The sequence below is a fragment of the Lynx canadensis genome, chromosome D3 (assembly GCF_007474595.2).
Source record: "Lynx canadensis isolate LIC74 chromosome D3, mLynCan4.pri.v2, whole genome shotgun sequence".
Taxonomy (NCBI): domain Eukaryota; kingdom Metazoa; phylum Chordata; class Mammalia; order Carnivora; family Felidae; genus Lynx; species Lynx canadensis.
Window position 1 is genome coordinate 91,801,228 of NC_044314.2, and position 12,960 is coordinate 91,814,187.

Genomic DNA, 12,960 nt, shown 5'->3' on the forward strand with positions numbered 1-12,960 from the left:
CACCTGCGAGATCCGGTATTGGCTTGCTCGGGACCCACGAGATCTGTCTCTTGGGGTGCGAGTGGCTTCTCGTAAAGGAGGGACTCTGGAACTCGTGATGTGCCAGCCTTTCTGCGGAGCGGGTCGCTCTATCCAGACCAGAGTTTTCTGAGGGTTTGCGCCGCAGCCTGTAGCTAACACCTGTCTTCAGAAACCCCATTAACTCGTTCAGGGTCACCACTGTTCCCTTGACCACCTGGCTCTGGCACTTTGGAAGTCGATTAAGCTATCAGGCCTCATTGTTCTTAAGGGCAATGGCCAAGAGGGGAAACCGGTCTGGGATCTGCCTCGGTGCTCACTTCTACCTACAGTGGAATCACACTACAGGATTTGTGGGTGAAGAAAGGCTGGTAACTGCCGTTCCGCCACCCCCGGCCCAGCTCCCCACACACGGGCCCAGAGATGCGGACCAGCGGGAGCGGCGCTCATGTCCGTCACGTCGGGGTGCCTCGAACAAGTCATACCCGACACGAGTTCAGAGGGGCTGGTCTAGGAGCACCCTTTCCTCCCACGCAGGGCAAGCTCCCCCCAGGCCTTCCACTCACTCCACTCACCACGGACAGGACACCGCTCCTTCTGGTCAGGAGACAGAAACGTTTGCGACAAACCCAATGTTGGGTCCGCTACCCCCCAGAATTCACGGGCTCAAATCCTCGCCTCCAGACCCCGAATCTGCCGGTGCCTCGGTCTCAGACATCCAGCCTCCAGAGTTGTGAGGCCAGACTGTCCGCTGCGTGAGCCCTCAGGCTTACGGACGAAGACATCGGTGACGGGAAGTTAAGCTGCGGCACACGACTCGTGCTCACGCCCCACCTGGACCCCGTCCTCTCCATCGCACCCTGGGCTTCTCTAGAAGCCTTCCGGGGGGGACCAACGCGTGTGCCCCCTCGTCCCTCCTGAGCCCCCACGGAGCCCTGAACTTGGCGTGTCTTGTTTCTTGTGCCCCCAGCACTGACCCACAACCTCACGGTAGGCTTCAGGGGAAAGGGGGATCCTCGTTATCCCAGTTTTCATGACCGACGCCGGTGGCCGGGCAGGGAATCGAGTCAGCACGGAAGACAAAGGCGCTGACCCTTTACGACTCGGCTCCTCCTCAGACCGCCTCCCGCCGTCGGGTAGAGTCTGCCCCCCTGCCCGTGGGTCAGGCTGCTTTGTCGGTCAGGGACCCATTGATTACAGGCTTGGCACACGCTGGAGAACACGACGACACGGAAGTAAACCGTCACGAACTGAAAAGCCCACGTTGTGTGGGATGGAAGACTTTATGCAGCCGCTTAAAATGATCCCGGAGGGGCACCTGGGTGGCTCAGTCGGTTGAGCGTCCGACTTCAGCTCAGGTCACGATCTCACGGTTCGTGAGTTCGAGCCCCGCATCAGGCTCTGGGCTGATGGCTCAGAGCCTGGAGCCTGCTTCCGATTCCGTGTCTCCCTCTCTCTCTCTGCCCCTCCCCCATTCATGCTCTGTCTCTCTCTGTCTCAAAAATAAATAAACGTTAAAAAAAAATTTAAAAAAATAAATAAATAAATAAAATAAAATAAAATGATCCCGGAGAAGAAACGAACTGTTTGCGAAAACTACCGACAAGCGAGGTTCGGCAGGACGGGATTAACGGATCACAGAGGTCCGACAAAGGGGCGGCTGAGACGGCACTTCCGGGGGATCTCGCGAGTAACTCGGGACTAAGAGACGATCCGCAGGACACAGATTACACCCTCGAACGTTCTCCAAGAATCGCGTTCTTGGCTCCAAGAAGGCTGCTCTTCCCGCCGGTCCCCAGGCTCCCCCCCACCGGGCACAGCTGACCTGCGTGGAAGGGCGGCCTTGGACGGGCCCCACAGCCAAGAGCAGCACAGCAGACGTTTCTGGAGGTGGGGGGGGTAGCTGCCCCTTAGCGGCACGGGGACCCTGGAGGATCGGCGACGAGCTGACCCCACAGGCACGTGTACCTGAGCCCCTCTCTACAACCGCCCAGGGTGTGTGTGGGAAGGGAGGCGCGTCACTTCTCCTGCCATTCTTCCTAGTGGAGGACGCACAGGAGACGGGCTCTCCATGGCAGACGTGCCCAGAACCCAGAAGGGCGTCTACGATGGGACGTCACGCCTTCTACGCAAATCCATCCCCGTGTTTGCGTCCGAAGGAAAAACTGAGACGGAAAGAACCGTCGCGAAGGCATGTAGGCGCTTCATTCGCTGTTGCCCTCCACGAGCACACGCGTGTGGCGGCCACGCCGTGGGGGAGACGTCCTCGCCCGTCCCCGAGGGGGTCTCGCCTCCTCCCGTCCGTTCCGGGCTAGGCCTCGTGCACGCGCCAGTGTCAGAAGCGATGTTCCCAAAACCACGGTCCCTAAACAAACTCCAAGTAGTCCCTTTCCCTCTCTCACACGCACGTGCACACATACCCAGAGACACGCGCACGTGTGCACACACATGCACGTGTGTACACGTACACACCCATGCACATACGTGCACACACGTGCGCGTGCACACACAGTGCACACACTCACCTACACACGCACGCACACGCACGCACACGCCCTGCTTCCTGCTGACTTACGGGATTTTCCAGGACAGCGCTGACTGAACGTGGTCTCCCCCGCCTGCCCCCTCTCACCCAGCCCTCCCCGCGTACAGGTGACAGCCCTTGCCCTCTCCCCCCGCCACCCCGGGACCCCTCCCTCCCCCCCCCCCCCCCGCCGGGAGGACGGGGCTCACCTGCCGGCAACGTGGAGAACTCCACGAAGGCCTCCTTCTTCTCCCGCTGCTCCAGGGGCAGCTGCCACGGCATCTGGTGGGGCCTGGCCAGGACCTTCACCTTGTAGGCCACGTTGGGCCTGAGGTCGAAGAACCGGTACGTGTAGCTCGCGGCCCGGACCACGTCGAGCTCCTCCTCGTTGAGGAAGATGACGTGGCTGTAGTTGCTGTTGGCGGGCAGCCAGGAGAGCTGGGCCGAGATCTGGGTGATGTTGTCCACCCTCAGCTGGGAGGGGGCCACCGCCACGTCCTTGCCCACCAGCAGCGTGCAGCGCAGCTCGTCCGAGTGGCCCCTGCTGGTGGCGCACTGCACGGAGATGCGGTAGGTGCAGGCCGCCGTGTCGAGCTTCTCGATGAGGGCCTTGGTCCTGCTCCCCAGCGTGACGCTCACGCGCGGCTCCCGGTCCACGAGCACGCTGTAGCCGCTCACGGTCCCCCAGCCCGGCGGCACCGCCGGCGGCTCCCAGGCCACAATGACACTTCTGGCGAGTTGCTTGATGAGGGTGATTTTCCTAGGGTAAGGCACGATGTCTTCTCCGACGTCGTCGACGCTCACGCCCAGCGTCTCCGCACCGCCGTCCGCGACGCCGGCGTCGATGGGGGTGGGGGCGTGCAGGTCCAGAACGTTCTCCCCCTCCGAGCCGACGCCCGAACGGTTGATGAGATTCTGGTCCTGCTCGTTCCCCAGCGTGCTTGCCGGCCGCGACTCGTTGTCCTGGACAAAATCCACAAAGTTGGAGGGCACCAAGCCCCTCTGCCCGTCCAGGAGCTCGCCTGTTGGTACAAAGGCAGTGAGATCACCCCGCCCTCGCATCGGGGCCCCGAGGTCCTGCCGCACCCGCACGGCTCCCCGACGGGGCCGTGCGGTACGGCCGTGGGATTCCACAGGTCGTCACGGACACCTGCTCAAACGTCCCGTCCTCGGGACCTTGCTCCCACCGCTTGCCCCCTGCGACCCGCGAACCCATCGGGCAGCGTGGCCCCCTGCTTAGCCAACACCTGCCTACGGACACGGACACCCCATGAGCGCAGAGATCTCTTTCCTTTCATCACACTGAAGAGTCCTGGCACACAGTAGGTGCCCAGTAAATGTTTGTTTATGGACGAACAAACGTGCGTGAGACGAGGGTTTGGGAGGTTAAGAAAGTAAACGTCTTACTATTATTTTTGAGGGTATGATCACATGAATAGGATTTAAAGGTGACCTCTCCCCCTTACAAAGCACACTGTGTATGTCCTAAGGAAGCTCCCAGAATGCCCGTTTGCTGTGAGAAAGAAACTGCCCATGTGGTGCCAGACCACCTGTAGGTTGAGTGGCAAAAAAATTTCATCACACCAGCTCTCGTGGCTACTGGCGGCCACAGGGAGAACCTCTTCTTATTCTGCGAAATGCTCTCTTTTTACTTGGGCTCAAAACCCGTTGGCAGCAGAGGTCTAAAAAACAGAAGCGTTTTGAGGAGCCTCAAAGATGCCGAGATTTGGGTAATCTCGCAGCACCAGCGGGACGGGCCGTTTGCCCGGTACGCGGCAGGGTGTGGCGGGGAGGTGCCCGTTCCCAGTAGACCCTGGCCTCGGGAGACGTGTGGTGGACCCAGAGGAGGGCACGTGACCATACGATGGGCCGTGGATTCCCCCAGAGCAAAGGGGGACTCCGGCCTGCTCCCGGCCCCACGTAGGGTGTGGGTCAGCTGGCACCCCCAGGATGTTCTCACGAGGGCCGGTGCTCGGGTGACGCCGACAGTGACAACCGCACTCACCGTGCACCGGGTCCTGTCCTACCCGCCCCGCACCTCATTTACCCAAGGCTGCCCGCAAGTCGAATTCGCTTTCTCCGTTCTACACAGAGGAAGGCACAGAGACAAGGGAAATTCCCGAGCTTCGCAGCCCTGTTTGAATCAGGCCTCCAGAAAGCTGATGCGGGCAAGATGCCTGCTGTGAATATTCTAGAGATTTCCAACAAGGGTTTTCTGGCGGCCGCCTCGGGCGCCTGTTTCTACAGATGTGAAAAACAGTGACGGTGACGTGAACGTCGGTTAAGAGTTCGGGCTGTGCTGCCACCAGCCGTGGCGGATTTCTCGCGTGGACGGCCCACGGCTCTGCTACCACGTGCCCGCCTGGCCGTGGCACGTGGTGGCGAGCGACGCAGCCCACGGCCGGGCGGCTGTTCAGCGTCAAGAGGCAACCTGTGGGGCGCCCGGGTGGCTCGGTCGTTCGAGCATGACTTCCATGATCTCACAGGTCATGAGTTTGAGCCCCACGTCGGGCTCTCTGTTGTTAGCGCAGAGCCTTTGGGTCCCGTCCCCCCTCACTCTACCCCTCCCCCACTCCTCTCTCTCAAAACTAAACATTAAAAAAAAAAAAACGGAAGCAATCCAACCTCACGTCCAGCAAACACCAGCTCGAAAGCCAACTGCGTCTATCGGCCCTGGGAACACTCGGCAAGGCCGTGAAACAGGAGCCCGCTAATTTAGCAAGAACCGGTCCTACAGCTCAAGGTAAGAGGCCAAGACCGTCCCGTTCGTCCAGGGTGATCGAGCGACTGGGGACTGAGGAGTCTCGCGGGCTCGTGAAGCCGCTGGTGCTGTCCCGAGCTCATGCTCGGGTTACAAAAGGGACGGAGGGTTAGGCGTCCCAGAGGGAGGGAGGAGGTCGCATTTCCCGATTTCGGACTGGGCGGGGCGGTAACCCTGAAGGGAGGGATCCAGCAGCACGTGGGGCAGACGGCCAGAAAGCCCAGAGGTCAGTGGGATCGCCCTGAGCCGGGCGGGGTCATCTGTCCTGCCGGGAAGGAGGTCAGCTGGGGGTCCGGGGGTCCTGGGGCGGTAACATAGAAGACGCAACAGATCCCCTCTGGGAACAGGAGTCCGTCGGCCCGGTGTGTCCGCACAGCCACCCGGCGAGCTCTGCGGGGACGGACGTTGCAAACCTCCGCCAGTGCCTCAGGTCTGCGGGGTCAGGACACCCCACTCGGTCGTCAGGAGGGGGAAAGCTGAGGAGGGCGGGCGGAGGGTCAGGGCGGAGGGTTGGGGCGGGCAGGCGTAGCTGGGGGCCTGGCCCGTCCGCGGGGACCAGTCAGGTGCGCGGAGCAGCCCCGGCACCCACCGCCCCGCGCCCTAACAGACCTTCATAGAAGCCGTCCTCGTCCATGTCCCCGTACACGTAGAGGTACTTCCCCGCCGTGAGGGGCAGCTCAGCTTCCGGGTTCTCATTCGGCCCGTCGAAGGGGTTGTAACTGGAGGAAGAAGGACACTCGTGGAGCAGGTGCTGCACGCGGAGGGCGGTGGGCACCTGCACCCCCGCGCCAGCCGTGTGCCCGCCAGGAACGGCGGCAGCACCCGCGCTCTCGCACACACTCAAAACAGAGAGAGAATTCTGAAACTGAGGCGGACGCTCGGGGTCCCCGTCCACATGACACACTGATGACCCTGATCTCGGTTCGTACCCGTCACGTCTGCCGTAAGTGTTCGCGTTAGTAAGCAAAGAAGAATCATTAACCCTACAATCTTTCCGTACGTACCGCTTAGCAAAGGTAGGACCACGGCGCATTTACTTGGCGGTAATCTGCTTATTCTTTCCACTTTCCAGTATGCGTGACCCTCCCTCTAGCTCGTGAAATATCCTATCGTGACCCTTTTTAAAAAATTTTTAAGGGGGCGCCTGGGTGGCGCAGTCGGTTAAGCGTCCGACTTCAGCCAGGTCACGATCTCGCGGTCCGTGAGTTCGAGCCCCGCGTCGGGCTCTGGGCTGATGGCTCAGAGCCTGGAGCCTGTTTCCGATTCTGTGTCTCCCTCTCTCTCTGCCCCTCCCCCGTTCGTGCTCTGTCTCTCTCTGTCCCAAAAATAAATAAACGTTGAGAAAAAAAAAAAATTAAAAAAAAAAAAAAATTTTTAAGGTTTTTCTTTTTGAGAGAGAAAGAGAGAGACAAAGCCTGAGCGGGGGAAGGACAGAGAGGGAGACACAGAATCCGAAGCAGGCTCCAGGCTCCGAGCTGTCAGCGCAGAGCCCGACGCGGGGCTCGAACTCACGCACCGCGAGATCATGACCCGAGCCGAAGTCGGGCGCTCAACCGACTGAGCCACCCAAGCGCCCCTCTGTCATGACCTTTTTTAATGGATGTGGAATATTCCACTGAACAGACTGGCATACTTCACTTAACCGATGTCCTAACACTGGGCACCGATGTGGCCTCTAACCTTTGGTTAATACACGCACCGTTGCGTCAAATATCCTCGTAAACGTGACATTTTTTACAATCATGCCGGATTGTGCAAATAAGACATATAGTAAACGAAATGGGGATTTTTTAAATTAGTTTAGAACAACGGAGAAAGCCCCAATAAAAATTAAAACAGCATCTGCTGAGAGTCAAAGACGATAGGCACGTGTGGTAGAAATATAATAACGAGGCGATAGCGACTCGCACGCCAACAGTACCAGAAAGCTCACCAGCACTTCCGTGTACGTTTTACGAGATCAGCGTTCCATCTCGGCGAGGCGAGCAGAGAACATCCTATTTCTCCCGATTTGAATCACAGAGTGAGGTCAGGGGCACCCGCCCAAAGTCACAAGCTCACAAAGAGGCCCGGGGTGGGGATGCTGGGGACCAACATCAAGGTCTCCTGACCCCCGTCCTCTGCAGGTTTAACGGCACCAAGTCACCGTGCCCCTCACTGTCCGAGTCCAGGGTCTAGGGAAGTTTTGCAACAGTCTGATGGTTTTACTGAGTCAGTAACTGCCAGGGGCCATCTGCGTAAGGAAGAGACACAGATGGATGTTTGATGTGATAGCCCAGCGGGCGGATGAGGAGAGTAAGCAGCTCCCGGCAGAGGGAATGGCGCGTGCAAAGGCCCAGAGGCAGGAGCAGGGTCCCTCTGGGGCGCCAAGAGTCAGCCTGGCTGGAGGAGGGTGCTGGCCGCAGGAGCGTCGAGGGATAGGGACTGGCAGGGTCCCCGTGGGTGTGGATTTGATCTTCGGTGCTGGGAGGTATCGGGATTTAAGCCAGGGAGTGATGTGACCACACCTGCATTCGGTAGAGACACTCGGGCGCCCCAGGGATGGGGAGCCGGCAGGTGGCAGGTGGGGCGAGGACACTGGATCACGAGTGGCTCAAGAGGTGATGGAAACGGGCTTTGGCGGGGGAGGCTGAAAGCTGAGTCAGGGTGGGCAGATGGGGTCACACGTACTGAGCCGGGTCCACGGTCAGGCGCGGCTGCACCGAGAAAGCGGGGCGAGGGTCAGCTCGGGGTGTCTCGCGTGATGCACCGAACGCGCGAGCTCAGAGTTCTGTGTCTGCAAAGCCGTTTGCACAGAGCGATGGTGGTTTCGGGCGGGCAGGAGAGGTGGGGGCAGAGGCAGACGGACCGCAGGCGACCGTCCCAGGAGGTGACTGCGCCAGCCACTGAGGGGGGCGGCCTCAGGCAGGTATTGTCTCGTTTCAGGTTTGGGGAAACCTCCACAGGCTTATTGAATGATGTCCGTGTTTGGTCCCAGGGGATCCCCCCAAACTCCTGCCTTTACCTTCAGAACCACCCCAGCGGGGGTGGTAAGGTACGAAGGGAACTCAGACGTGCAAAGTCCTCTCTGCGCTATTCGGTCTCACGTGGTTCGGGCTTCTTTGGCAGGGTGGCTGAAAGAGTCACAAAGCCAGCACCAGCGCCACATCAAGGGCACCGACAAAGAAGAGAACGAACGAGGGGACATCGTGCACTTGGGCCGTGCCTGGTGACGGCAACGGCAGACGGAAGCCGGTTGGTCAGCCCGTCTTCTTCCGTGCCCGACTTCACGCTGGCTACAGAATGCGTCCACGGGGTGCACCGGCTGTCGGGCCCCTGTCCCCGGAATGAGACCTCGCCTCTCCTGGAAGCGGAGGGACTGCGAGGCCAGGGCACACGGCACGCGGGGAGGCTGGGGAGGCTGGGGAGTGTGGCTCGCCAGGGCGCAGGCCAGCTGGGAAGTGAGCCAGCCCCGAGAGCCCAGTTCAGCGCGAGAGCCGTTACGAAGGGCTCCCGCTGGAGAAAACGGAACCCGTGCCAGGTATACCGACCGGCGGAAACCAAGGACGAGAGGCTGGGTCCTCATCGAGCGTGAGGAACGGGAGACGTGAACTATGTGGTTTATGGCTAACTCCTTCCCGTGGCAGAATCTGGTCTCGGGCTTGCCGGCACTGTCCCCGGGTAGCGGAGTTGTGGGGAGGCAGCTACCCCACACCCGTCTCAGAATTGGGGGGGTCGTTCCCCACAAAGACTCTGAGGGTCGTTCAGACCAGATGGCTCCTTAGTTCCCACTGAGCGTGGACACCACAGGACCCCAGCGAGAAATTAGCGAGGGGCGCCTCGCAAGTGTGAGGACCCCAGAAAGGCAGTAAACGGGGGCTCTGGACAAGAATGTGCCCCTGTGAGTTTCAGCTTGCCACCTGCCGAGGGCTAAACCGTCCCCCTGAATGTTGGTTCAGGTCCTAGCCCCCCCAGCGTGGGGAACATGACCTTATTTGGAAACAGGGTCTTTGCAGATGCGATCAGGATGGGGTCGTGCTGGAGTCGGTGGGCCCCCATCCAGTGACTCGTGTCCTTACTGACAGAGAGAGAACGAGCAGATGCACAGGGATGTGGCCGCGTGAGGCCGGGCAGAGACCACAGGGATGCACCCATAACCCAGGGACGCCCGGAGCACCAGAAGCTACAAGAGCCCCCAGTGAGCACAGCCTTGCTGACCCGATCCCGCACTTCCCGCCTCCAGAGCCGCCAGAGACCGTGCTTCTGCTGGTTTAAGTCTCCCACTTTGCGTAAGTCGTTAACGGCCGTCCTGAGAAACAAATCCACCATCTACTCGCTTTCCATCAGAACCGACAACAAACCTTCCCCGTCTCCCGAGTCTGGCCGAACCGCCTGCCTTCGGCCGAGGACCCAGGGAGGGTGGGGAGGGGAGCACGCCCAGACCCGCGGCCCCATCAGCCCCAAGGCACCCCCCGCACGTCCACGGATGCTCAGAGATGCAGAGAGGAGCTCCGTGCTTACCTGTAGCGGGCGACACACAGGTGGACTTTCCCCGAGTGCCTCTGCTGCTTGGAGGTACTGGAACTGCGTTCATTATCCATCTGGTAAAGACACAAACCACGTTCAGGTTACGCAGCGGCGGGCGTCACGTTTTTGCGGGAAGCACACAGGAAACCCTTCAGTCTCGCTGAGCCTTCTCGCCCCAGACCGCGGAGCTCCCACGAGCCCCGACTAGACCAACTTCTGTGTCTTGGGCACCGGCCCGGAGATGAAGCGGCTCCCTCAGTGTGGGCCCCCTGGTCACACAGAAGGACGTTTATAGGGAACGCATCTTCCCGAACCAAGAGTGGACCGGAGGTGGGGCCCCCCAACACGGGGTGTGGGACTCGCCGGGCAGACCGTGCGAGATTGCCAGGCCCTACCGGGCATCTGTGGACACGGAGACGGACGATGACCCACGGCCTCTGCTCACAGGGGCTCGGCCCTGCGAGGGAGACAGACACCGTCCACCGCGATCGCGTGTCAGAGGGTGCCTGGTGCTGTGGGGCTGAGACAACCGGGAATACTGCATGGAGGAGGTGACACGAGGGCCGATGAAGACCAGATATGGGAATTTACGGGAGGAAGGGAAGACGCCCGGAGGGAGAGGGAGGAGGAGGGGGGAGGAAGGAAGGTGAGAGGACCATCGTGTTCCCACCAGACGGATCCGCACGGGCGGGCCAGAACTCACGTCTGATTCAAATCTGCATCTTGGGCTAGCGGATCTCGACAGAAAGGTGGGCTTGATGGGCAGAGGCTCCGGCTTGTCACCAGGGAGCGGGAGGGGCCGGATATAGTCCCCAGTCACAGTGCGGCTTCCGACGGTGCTCTCCTGACCTGGCCACGACATCGAGACAATTTGAACAAGGATGCCAGTGAGGTGACACACGCGTGGGTCCTTTGACTTTCCAGCGTGCCCGTCCCCCTCGCTGGCACCAGCCTCAGGTTTTCATCTTGGGAGCTGCCTGCTTCCTGCCCTCAGTCCCCACTGGCCGCCTGACCCCATGCCCCGCCAGGCCATCCCCCCGGCAGAGTCCACTCCTGGCTGTGAGGATGGTCTGGTGGCGATGGCAGTGTTAAACATGCGGTGGGAAGGTCCAGCCATGGGGAATTAAAAGAAGCCACAGGGAAAGGGCCTCTCCTTTTCCCTGGCTGCAAACTGAGAGGCTGTGAGGCCTGGTGATTCTGCAGCCACATTGCCCCCAGGAGGCGGAAGGTCTGTCCCACCGGAACTGGCTCCTAGAAGGGGAGCCGCCAGAGGGGTAGGAAACGCATCTTGGGGGCGCAGTTGGAGCCCCCGAATCCAGCTGTGCGGGAGCCAGACATACTGGCTCATCTACTCCAGGTGATAAGCAAGTTCCCTGCGGCTCACACCCATTTAGGTCAGCATCGCTGTCATTTACGACCCAAAGTGTCCTAATTTACATACAAAGCGGCCAAGAGGCTGGGAATGTTTAGAATTCCGAGGAGAAGCACAGGAGCCGCGATTCCCTCCCTGACCTCTCTGTCCAGCCTCTGTCCGCAAGTGGCCAGACCTCGGGATCATCTCACCGAAGATTCAACCTGCCGAGTCCACGCTGGGAAAGGCCAAATGATTCGCAGTAAGGTGGGAAGCGTCCCTACAGAGGCTTTCACCTGCCAGGGGCCCCGAAGCTCCGGCCCGGTTAAAGGAACTGTGGGATAACACCCCTAAAATGGAATCAGGCCAGAACAGACACAGGGCCCTGCTGGGGCGTCAGATCCCAGAGAGCAGAGGTGTGGCCTGGTCACTGCCGTCTGTCCCCACCGCTCACGGCAGCGCTCGGCATACAGCAGGTGCAAAGTGATGCTGCGCAAGTGCGCGCCCAGGAGCCCCGGGGCACCAGCTGAGAAGGAGGAAAGGCCAACCTCTGACCCACGGCCGGTCCGACCCCCTGGCAGTGGAAGTCACGAGTCCCGCTTTTGGACAGAAGCTGTTTGAGCAGGTGCACAGTCGACTGTTTCCTCTTTGAAGGAACATTCCAGACAGAGAGGCTGTGCCTCCAGCCCAGCACTCCTGAGCGAGAACAGTGGGGCCAGTGCCCTACGCCAGCCTCAGAGGAACGTGGAGCCACGGTCGGCGATGCCGCAAGGGCAAGGGTGAAGCCAGGGGCGCGTGGGCCCTGCCAATGGCGCCCCCTCGTGGGGCGAGGTCACTGACTGTTACATGAGCTACGTCCATCCAGGCGGCTGTGTGGAAGGCTTGCTACAAACCTATTCGCACACCAGGATCTCATCGATCCGCTTGGTGGCGACCCGGAACCGCTGTGGGTCTGAGTGCCCACCTTCCACCACCGCGGGTCACACCCTGTTCTCCAGATTGTTTCAACACCGAGCCACTCCCACCGGACGCACGTCTGCATGCCTCACGGAGGTGCGCACACAGCAGCCCGAGACACCATGGGGAGAAGGGCCCGCTGGCCATGTGGGCCGGGGTGGGCACGCGACGGTGGGTCGGGTGCTCTGCTGTGACCAGCCTGCAGACCCGACGTGGGCGAGGACCCGCCTGCCCCGGCGGTCTCAGAGGTTCCACGTGACGGGCCCCTGTTAAACCCCGGGTGCCACGAAACCACAGGCTTCCCTGGGCTGTAACTCTGCACTCAGAGGCTGCGTTTTTCAGTGCACGCGGGCGTTCTGCATGGCCTCCAGGCACCCTGTCCCTGAGGATCTGACGTGTCCCCGTCCCGTGTCGGGATCTTGAAAAGTATCACCGGCCAACCTCATGCGGCCACCCGGCCTAAGAATGTTTGTCTCATCTAGTAACAGCTGAAACTGTCCTACCCCTTCTCATCCTTCAGACGGCACAGCCCAACATCCTTTCCTAGAGCCAGGCTTCTTTGTCTGCCTGGTCTGAAGCAGTCCTGGGTCACTTTCTAGCTTGTCACTCTGTCCTCACGCATCTGTCCCCTTGTCTGTCTCCAGCCACCGAGAGGCGTTTCCACAGGGGCCTGGCCAACTGGCTGACCTCACAGCCGCAGCCCCGACACACGGGCTAGGTGCACCATGCCCTCGGAACACCTTGGAGGGGTGTGCAGACCCTCCTCCCTCTGCCCTACTGCTCATAGCCACGTGGCACATAGCTAATGACTGAGTGGGAAGGACGGGGCACATCATTTATCGA

At 60.6% G+C, this 12,960-nt stretch overlaps 1 protein-coding gene across 4 annotated transcripts in view; it reads right to left on the minus strand.

Annotated features, from left to right (window-relative positions):
- Positions 1-12,960, minus strand: part of RIMBP2 (RIMS binding protein 2) — a 143,787-nt gene that overhangs the window by 39,380 nt on the left and 91,447 nt on the right. For all 4 annotated transcript variants that reach the window (XM_032595400.1, XM_030336590.1, XM_030336592.2 and 1 more), the window contains exons 7-10: positions 10,513-10,658; positions 9,804-9,883; positions 5,913-6,022; positions 2,752-3,564 (exon numbers count right to left, since the gene is read on the minus strand). In XM_032595400.1, the coding sequence (XP_032451291.1) occupies positions 2,752-3,564; positions 5,913-6,022; positions 9,804-9,883; positions 10,513-10,658 (1,149 nt within the window). The remainder of the gene's footprint in view (positions 1-2,751; positions 3,565-5,912; positions 6,023-9,803; positions 9,884-10,512; positions 10,659-12,960) is intronic.